This window comes from Trichinella spiralis (genome assembly GCF_000181795.1).
Source record: "Trichinella spiralis strain ISS 195 chromosome Unknown Scfld5, whole genome shotgun sequence".
NCBI classification, from domain to species: Eukaryota; Metazoa; Nematoda; class Enoplea; order Trichinellida; family Trichinellidae; genus Trichinella; species Trichinella spiralis.
Genome location: NW_003526944.1, coordinates 3462169 through 3472688, shown reverse-complemented (window position 1 = coordinate 3472688; position 10520 = coordinate 3462169). Strand labels below are relative to the sequence as shown.

Below are 10520 nucleotides of genomic sequence, written 5' to 3'. Positions count from 1 at the left end.
TTGCATATGCACAAATGAACTTGGCAAATATCGTTCAACGCTGCTGTTAGTCTACAAAGTCAATATACCTTGTGAATGGCTATTATGAAGGCAATTTTCAAACGGCCCCTATTTGCATAAATGTCAGACACTGCGCATGCAACGTTAAAAGCCGACTTACGTAAGTTGAATATGCTACACAATAATGAATTAGAACCTAATGTCAACATAATATAAACAATGGGTGTGCACATTGGTTGCGCCCTCCGACAAGCAAAATTCACTATATACAAATTTTGATTTTTCTCATGTCTTTATGTTGTTCAGTTTCAAAAACAATGTACAGTGATAATAAAAATAAATAACTTCTGTATGAAAACAGTATTTTTCTGCTTTGCATAATAAAAAGCACTCTGCGCTTAGTGTAATCGACCTGCTCAGTTTAAAATGAAATTTGAAGCTTAACAACTGAAAATTTAAAAATTTATCGTCTTCAACAGTAAAAACTTTGTAACCTTAGTGTTAGTAATCTCGAAATCTTAGTATTACTTAGTAACCTTCTTATCCTTAATTTGTCAATTCAAATAATGTACAGTACTGTATTTTCTATCATTAAGTATTTTTCACTGATTTCATTTATGAATTATACTTTAAATTCTTATTATTAGATGCTTTTTCTTTTCCTCATTTTATTTGCTTTATGTAGTTTATATTTTTTGCTTTGTATTCTGTGCTCGTGTAAGATGAAACTGTCTGTTGGAATTACGTCGTTTATTTGAAATGACACTTGTATTTGTTTCACTGACAAGGTTGAAGATGTAGTGCAGTCAAGTTAACTTTCATCAGTTAGGTTAATACCTGCAGATTTGCATGTACTTTTAATTAATTGCTTTGTGATTCATGCCTGAATTCTTGATATACTTTTATGTCGCTTGTGCTTTTTGCCGTTTGTGCTTATTTGCACACAACGAGGCGTCTGATGATTTTCTGCCATGCTTCATATTCCCGCGTTAACCCAACAAAAAATAGGTTACATGATTAGCAAATACAATTTTACAGAAGCCGCCACGACTACACTTTCTTTCCACAGCTTCCCTATTTTGCATCTATTTTCCCAACAAACTCTGCCTACTGCATCATGTGCAGATTACTGTCTCACGTGCCGTTGACTGTCACTATGACGTGTTTTTTTATCCAGCTTGCCTGTCTGATCCCTTTATAAACTGCAATCTGACTAAAATCCTCTTCTCTACACTCCATTTCAGCTCCCTACTTCCAAATCCGTCCCCAACCCACCATCACTATTATGTCTTCCCCCATAACTTCAGGCAGTCGATTGTTTATAATATAGCTGCACAATTGTTGCTCTTAGCTGTTTTCTCTGATTTCCTTATTCTTAGGTACCTGGCAGTCTTATAAACATTTCAATGTGCTTTGAAATGGTATGATAAGCAGTACTTACTGATGTTGAGTATGGCGCAAGATAAAATCTTTTCTTGTGGAATCTATTGTGGCTGAACAACACTTTATCAGCAGAAAATTAATTATGGATTAGGAATCAAAACGAAGGTGTGTATTGAAAATTTTGTAAAAAGAAATAATTATATTCCTTCATATTTGTAAAATATACATACAGAGGCGTTTAAATTATAGGGAGTGGCGGATATAAATCCCCGTACAGCTTTCCCAAATCTCACAAAAACACTCCTCTAATTTAGACCACTATTCTTGCAGAATTCATTTTTTCACAACGTTGCAATGCATCAACACGAGAGTTCCGTAGAGGTTTTCAAAGCAGCAAGGTTAAAGAATGCACTTTGTTAAGAATCGCCAACAAAATAACAAAAATGCCTCAACATAATGAAACTGGTAATTGCTCTGCTTTAAAGGCAGTGCTGCTATCTTTCCACTCAATAATATGCTACAAAGTCTCTAAAAATTGGCGGTAAAGAATGAAAAACGTCAAAACTGAATTATATTGCACGATATGCATCTCGTTTGATGCAGCGTGTCAAGGTGGCCGTATTTTTGGTTCTTAAGCGTAGCATACGCAATCAGTTTCTCGTTGAAAGCTTTAAAAGCGCTATAGATCTTTTGAAGGTTCACTAGAAAAACAAACCGACCTCTCGAATCATTTTAAAACAGTTGTGAATGGCTTCAACATCAGAAGATTTAGTAATGGTCAAACTCAAACAGTGTCATTTTGTAAGCCTTTTTTGTATCTTCAACTTCTGAGACCAATGACAAAATTAAACCGGCAACCAAACACTGCATGATTGCGAACGCATTTGTTACTTGGCCATAGTGTTGTAAGTAACCGGTGCATTTTTCTGTGAGAATGAATACGTGAATACAACTTCTTCGTTTCAATGACATCTATATCTTGAGGTGTCATCGCCGTAGAAATCTGGATACAGTTAGGTTGTTAGTGAACGCCGGATTGTCTATTATTTCTGATTAGTGCTTCTGTGATACACTGACAATAAAAGAGGCTTTTCACATGAGTTTGAGTTCCATTAAATTTTCACAATGAAAACATCCAAGTCACCCACCTCTCATATCAGCGTTGCTGTATATATGCCATTATTTACTTGCAGTGGAGTAGTCACTTTTAATTTTTCACCATGAATGTCATGTATTAGTAAAAGTTTTCAAAATTTCGAAATGACTGAAATATAGATAGAACAATGAATGTCTTCTACTTACATATTGTCTTTCTTCCTTTGTCAGATCTATGTATGCATTTCCAACAATTCCCACTCTGGAAAAGTAATTAGGAATTAGAAATTTAAAAACAAATCCTATGAATTTTAATATTATTATCAAGCACTGTTATTCGTCTTCAGTTATCTTTTACAACATGGATACTGCATATTTGTTTATCTGATGATAAACATGCAAATCCGCAATACATAACCATATATTTATTGTATCACTTACTTGTTTATAATATGCAATTGAATTCAAGCATGTAGAAAATGCTGAAGGGTTGTAGTTTCAAGGATCAAGTAATTGCTATATTAATATGATACTTGTTTGTCTGCAGTTACTATAAAAAACAAAAGTAACATGGAAATTGGAATATTTCAATGTAAGTAATAAACCGGAAAAACCAAATTTATTTGTCATATTAGGCAAATCATGCATAGAATATCTGCACCTTATCGAATAATACTTACATTTTAATTATAGACGATATACAAGAGTGTGATTAAATTTACGAGCCTTCTATTATGAAGTCAAACTAAATAAGTGACCACAAAGGCGGCATTCTGCCATATAGTATGATAGTAAGTAAAGTTGCCTTTGGATATGCAACCTATTTTTGCTGCGTGAGAGCGTAATAGCATAAATTATAAGTGTAGTTTTATTAATTTGTCTGTTATAATCAGAGTTCTTTTGCTTAAAGGCATGTAAGCTGATGAACAGTGCAAATAGTATGGAAATTCATTTCATCAATTTCAATTAGTACATTAGCATTACTGGTTCAATTTGTTATATTAACAAATGTAATTGTTGTATGTTGTAAAAAAAATCGAAATTGTCATTCTTTATACTACGTCATATTTTATATTACCATCATATATTTAGGCGGATAATAGATATCTTTGAAAGAAAAGCGGAAGAACCAGTTAACGGAAAATGAAATTTTATTACATACAATTTCTAAAGAATCTCTGAAATGAATTCCTTTTTTTAACTCTCATTACTGGAAATTATTAATTTTGCTCCTACATCCAAGCATAGAATGAATGTTAGTAAAAAAATAGAAATCTGATGGTTTTTAGCGGGAATATCATTAAAGACCTACAAGCTAAGATAAAATAAATTTAATGAAGTGCAAAAATTAAAGTTCAACCATACAGAAAAAGCATCAGTTACGTTGGAAACCGTTAAAACACTTCCACAAGTTACGTGATTAATACTAACACGGTAATTCGGTTTCAGTAACTCACCATTAGAAAGAAGATTTGTTGGGGAATTCAATGAGGCTGTACATAAGTATTGGTACCGGTACTGTGGATAAACTATTCGACAAAATTTTGGATAATGTACTGGGCAGTAGTAGATTTCACCAATTATTCTGATGGATTTCTCAGTACATTCATCTTGCACAATATTGGTCGCACTGCATTTGTGATTAGCAGGTTGTTTTATGTGAAGCATATATGAACAGAAAAGAATAGAAGGTCTGAAATGAAATAACAGTTTCTGAAGATAGTATTGAAGAGAAGAGCAGAACGCTCTTCTTGACTGCTGCTCAACACACTGAAAGACTAAATAACCATGAGGATGAAATTCTTCTAATTTATACAGGGTCAAGTCGACGGAATTAGCATATGACATTGCCTTAGGTAAAATCAATTCACTGTTAATCCTAAAAGCGTAATTACATTACATTACATTACATTACAATCGAACATTTCTTTAACCCCTTCAGACACAAATTTTTTTCTGTGGAACAGTCTTTTTTTAATATGCGTTTTAGACATATTATGTTTTCTGAGGAAAGTGATAATCGTAATCCAAGCAATTATGAGGGCGTTGAGGGGAGTAAATATAATGTGCATTTTCCGTTAAAGCAGATTGGATCAAAATTGATACAGGTAATCTAAGCAACTGTACTCAGCACCTTAAAACTTTGGAAACTGCTGTCAATTTTAGCACCATCTTCACATCAAGGTTTAGTATTAAAAAATTATTATTTTTAATTTCTGCTCAGTTCTCAATTTATGCATCAAAATGCAAATTCATGTTTTTTCATCTCATCTACATGTACAGTAGGGTGCATTATAAAAACTCTACAAAGATGAGAAGAAAATTGGCAATAAAATATTGTTAAGACCAGTGTCAAGAGCTCGTAAACACAAGAATGGCTAACAAGCACGTTTTAGTGAATAGCTATGCTGCATAAAACATTATGTATCAAAATTGATACCTTGGGCATTAAAGGTTTTAATAATGAAAGTTACTTCGTATGTATTAGTCCTTTATGTAATATAATACAATATAGATAAATTTATTTTTAAGTGTATTCTTCATGAATGTTAAAGAAGGAAAATTAGATTGATCAAACATGTAAAATATTGCACTGCGCTGCTCATTTTGAATACACAATTTACTCAAATGCCATGATGTTACATATACTAAAAATCACGCATACTGATTCTGTTTCAAGAAAGCAGCAGAATAGTATAGATTAAGATAGACAATGCCTCACATTTACTACATATTTATTGCAAAAACAATGGGCATTTTCTCATGAAACCCTGAATAACAGTATCATTCAACGATGTGAAAAACAACTCAACAACAAAAGTATAAATTAAGAAAAAAAGGCTTCAACCGTTCGCCAAAAAACAGCAGAGGCAAAAATAGTCCAAGGCATTTACTAATAGATCCATAAAACGATTTACTCTCAAAATCATATCAATTAATTGGAAAAATTTAGAAAACAACAACAAATTTTGCCTCAAAATTGCTTGTGTAGTATTTGGTGAGATATTGACTTAAAATTTGAAATAAAATGGAACATTGGTGGAAAAGAAAACAAAAGAATTACAATATATAGACAATAAATAAAAATGCAAGGAAAGGCATTTTGTAAAAAATTTATTACAATGCATTTAAAAATTTCAGCGAAAAAATCATATCAATCAAAATTTCTTCCTGACTTTTCTTTATCATGTACAGCATCTTAAATCTTCAAAATTTTCAAACGTAATTTCTTCGATTAATGGCGCTTCTGAAGTGATAATTTCTAAATAAATAAACGCAATAAATACAAATATACTATAAAATATATTATATATTAAATATAAATATATACAAATAAATATAATAAGTAAATAAAGAGATGGAAATGCAAATTTGTTGCAATATTACATTTATTCCTTTCATAAATGTCAAATTTTGAAATCAGTTGTTTTATAAATTTCTCAAAAAATCATTGATCACATATTATTCAAAATTTATGAGCATTTATTCCAGGGGCTACTGCTATCAATAATAACAAATGCAATAACAAATTCGTGCACACTCCTATCAACGTTTCATTATTTTCATAGAACTTTAAAGTGAATATCAAGCGGTTGAGAAAAATATCATGGATGCGGACATTTAGTTGTGTTAACTATTTAATTTAATTATTATTATTTCAATTTTACACACGTGCCATAGCAAGCTACCACATTAAAACCACATTGTCACATGAGGCACATAGGTACAGTTAAAAAGCGAAATACAATTCAAAGAGGGACATGTTTGGTATGAATAAAACGCTAATTGAATAATAAATATCATGTACTACATGGTATTGAATGAAATGATTAGTTTTTGAACAAAGAGAGACATGCAAGGAATACGTTATGACATTCAGGCATTAATCCATGTTAAAGGAAGATAATGTTGAAAATTCATTTATATCAAGCATAATGAAAAGATATGTAAATAGGAAATGAGTATGTTGAGCAAATTATTTCCATTTCTGCTTGTTCTGAAACAACATCCAACAAATTTATCAAAACAGAATAAAAATGAAGAAAAAATGGATTGCTGAAACAAGTTATATATTGCAAAAAGCAGCGTAGTTTGATTGCATTCCAAACTCAAAAGAGGAAAATGTTACGTTCGATGAAAATCACACATCCTAGTTATGTTTTGAGGTAGTTAGAGATTGGCAGCTTCCCTATGTATTAAGATAGGCGCAGTGCGCTAATTAAATAGCCATTTATTCGAAAACTACGCGACAGTTTCATGCTGATGCTGCATAGCACTATTCTTCATCATTTCGAATAATTTCTATTAAAGAAGAAGAAGAAGTTTCGAAAAAAATTTTTTGGAGATTTTTCACAAAACAATGAACTAAGAAATATGCAATATTAGTACCATTGAAAAGAAAAGAAATGAAATATACAATTAAATAAATATGCAAGATAAATGAATTTGCAAAGATTTATTGCCAATGTTCAAATAATCGAGCGAACAGAAGTATCTCCTTCAAACAAAATTTGTTCCTGACTTTCGTTTTTTATTACAGTATGCTTAAAATTTCAAATTTTTTTAAGCGTAATTTCTTTGTTTGACTACTCTTCTCAAATAGATATTAGCGAAAATTATGACAGGAGAATGCAATTCTGACGCAATATTCACTTCCTCTCTTCTATAAATGTTAAATTTTCTTGGCAGCTTAGCTAATTCATTGTATCTATAAGTTCACTTGTGATGGATTGTTAATTAATTTATTTGTATTGCATTTCCAATTAAGGCTTACGCAAACTATTCCATTTTCAATGCATTTTCATAAGCGGTATGCCAGGAGTGTTGGAAAGCGAAAATATACTCAAAGAACCATACTTTTCATATCATTGCTAAGCTGATTGATCAATAAAGATGATATAAAAGGCATAGTAATGCCTGAAATGATGAAAAGGCATAGTAATGCCTGAAATGATAGTTTTTAACAAATAAAAGATATGAAAAGCATATAATAGGACAATCAGGTATTTTTCAAAGTGAAAGCAAAATATCGTTGGAAATTCTTCCAATGGTACATTATAAATAGATAAATTAATATAAAGTTAGTATTGTCGGATGTTCTATGTCAAGATCATGCCGATTGGAAACACCTTCGATCAAATTAATCAAAATGGCCATAAATGGAGGAAATTTGATCGCAGAAATGCAAAAAATATCGTTTGAGGCATCAAATGTTAAATGATTCCTTTACGAATATACGCAAGGTGTTCCATTTGGGGAAACTCACGCATGCTAGTTGCGTATAATGAGAATTTCAGATTGGCGAATTCTTTGTGTATTAATTTGCAACCAACATATTGTCTGTTGTGATACCTACATAGAACGTTAGTATAACTGTAAAAATCACTAACCTTTTAACCATCGATTATACTGAAGAGGAGATTTTATTGCACTTCTTGAGGGACGTTCTTTACGCTGTTTACTATGAAGACTATGAATAAGCGTGAAGATGACATTGTCGAAAGTATTTGAATTTCAAGGAAATAGAATAATATGACATTGCCTTGGGTGATGTGAATTCATTTTTGCTCAGTTTTAGCGTAACGGTATAGAAACATTATTATAAAGTGTACTAATTGCTCATTAGGAAGAACGTGCATGGTTTTGACGTAGCATTTTGTGGAAGCAAATAATGATATATATGAAGTTATTACTGATATAATTAGGTAAAGCTATGATGATGACGTAATATTTTACATTTGAACTTCGGATTGTCATTATTCCATTCTTAAATACCTATGAAATTGTCAGAAATTTCCTCTGGGTGCTTGAATAATGTTAAAATTACAATTGAAATCGAAAATGAAAATGTTCAGTAGATGTCGTTCTGATTCAAACGATGAAGTCAATTTTGCCTGAGCTGCAGTTTTTTGAAAAAACACTACATGCATATTTTGCGTTTATTAAGAGAGTACAGTTAGCATTTGTATTCTAGAGTTGAGGAATGCTGAACTATGAGTTCAAGAATGGCATTCATCAGCAAAACACTTATTTGGTTTCGAAATGTGCCAGTAATTTTTTAATTACTTTCTAAAAACGTTTTATTAGAAAACGGCAGCAGTATGAAAAACATTTTTATTAAATTACACAAAAATTTCCAATCTACATCAAAGACGAAAAATCATTTTCACAATGTTATGAATATTAACGTTCAACTATCCAGAGCAACGCAGCGTTTTTGCTCTGGGAGATGAACGTATGAGAATCTAATATGAGGAACAAATGCAAGAAGTGCATTTCAAAAGAAATACAATTCCGAAAAAGATGAATTCCAAAGAATTCCATACCTAAAATAAACCTAAAGCACAAACAAACAAATGATAAAATTAAAATGCAGCTGTGAATCGTAAAAAGGCAAACGGAAACATTGCCGCAAGCATTAAAATTATATTAATTTAAATAATCTAGATACAACACGTCGCATAAAAATAATATTTTTATCATAATGCGCTACTCATGTCCAGGGAAATATTTTATTAACACAAAGTAACCATTTAAAAGATATGAGGAATGAATGCAATCAAACGAAAATCAAATAGAAAGAAACCACATATACATATATATATATAAACATTAGAAATTCTCGAATTGTTGAGGAAAAGGGAAAATGTCATGTTACCATTGAAAGTACAATTATAAACACTGCAGCAGTAAAGTAAATGCATTGACTAGGCCCGTACACCGCAAGCGAATTAACGGAATTAACTGCGTTATTGCTAACGCAACCATGCCACGTTAATTAATACGCGCAATGCTAAAGCATGGCAAAGCACGGCATTCAACGTCCAACACGGATGAAGGGCTATTGTACAAAAAACCAACCAGAATAACATAAGAAATGAGATTTTCGAAATCTGCATTATTTAATGAGCTTATTTGATGATATACAAGACAATTACAATACGTTTGTAATTTTTTGAATTAAAAAATGGAAAACTGAAAAAGCAGTATCCAGCTCTTCTAAGATGTGCAGCGCAAATCATTTATGAGCAAATTACTGGGATGTACTTTTCATTTCATGAAATCAACGATTAGTAATTACAAGAAAACCAATGCCTCATACCAGCTTCATCTTATGTGTGTTTTGTGAATATTCACCACAACCCGCTCCAAACATTAAACGTACAATTCATAACTCAGCAGTGATCTTTCAACGCTTTGCCCAGGCATTAGCTAGCCACGTTAATCAAGCGAACAAGCGCTACGCTATTGATAACGTAACCATGCCACGTTAATTAATACGTGCAATGCATATAAACCCCCGCGCAACGCTGAAGCATAGCAAAGCACGGCATTCAACGACCCAGACGACTGTAACGCTATTATAGAAAAAGCCAAACAGATTATCATCAAATAAAGGAAAGTTTGAACGCCAGCACTATTTGATGAACTTATTTCATAATATACAAGTCATTTACGGTTAACTACGAACTTCCGACTTAGAAAACGTAAAGGAAAACCAAAGAATGGTACTTTGCTGTTCTTACTGATGTTGTACAAATTATTTATGGGCTCATTATTGATTTTCTCATTTCGTTTTATTCATTGAAGGGAAAGTTATTACAAAAATTCTGCGGTTCATAAAAATTTCAAGCATTCAACACAATCCGCTAGAAAAATTAAGCATACATGTCATAGCACCGCAGCGCGCTTTCAACTCTTTACCTAGGCCCGTGCTCCCCACGTTAATCCAATGAACATGAGCTCCGCTATTGATAACGCTTCCATGCCACGTTAATTAATTAGTGTGTGTAGTTTCAAATCATGCCCTATTCAACACGAAGGCATAGCAAAGCACGGTATCAAATTGAATTCAACCATTATTTCTGTGAACATTTACAGTAAAGAATGAAAATGGAGGAAAAAACAGAACTTGAAATTGTATATTAAAACAAACTGTTTTTGTTGTATGTACAATACAGTATAAACTGTATGCAAATTTAAATAATGCTTATCAATAAGGAAATGTTATAACTGTAAATGAATTAGAGGAGAACGTCAAA

At 32.0% G+C, this 10520-nt stretch overlaps 1 protein-coding gene across 1 annotated transcript; it reads right to left on the bottom strand.

Moving 5' to 3' along the window:
• Positions 1-2203: 2203 nt before the first annotated feature.
• Positions 2204-4326, bottom strand: Tsp_12190 (conserved hypothetical protein). Its single transcript, XM_003375198.1, has 5 exons — positions 4250-4326; positions 3936-4171; positions 2837-2960; positions 2686-2740; positions 2204-2386 (listed from the first exon to the last, which is right to left on the bottom strand). Exons 1-5 carry the CDS (start codon positions 4324-4326, stop codon positions 2204-2206), a joined length of 675 nt encoding a protein of 224 aa, XP_003375246.1.
• Between the last annotated feature and the right edge of the window lie 6194 nt (positions 4327-10520).

What these genes read in the sequence shown, in the direction of transcription:
- Tsp_12190 (XM_003375198.1), bottom strand. Translation starts at nt 4,326, where the DNA reads ATGTCATATGCTAATTCCGTCGACTTGACCCTGTATAAATTAGAAGAA. An exon ending in AACAAATCTTCTTTCTAATG is followed by an intron (nt 2,961 to 3,935) that starts GTGAGTTACTGA and finishes ACAACCCTTCAG; the next exon opens with CATTTTCTACATGCTTGAAT. An exon ending in CAAAGGAAGAAAGACAATAT is followed by an intron (nt 2,387 to 2,685) that starts GTAAGTAGAAGA and finishes AACTGTATCCAG; the next exon opens with ATTTCTACGGCGATGACACC.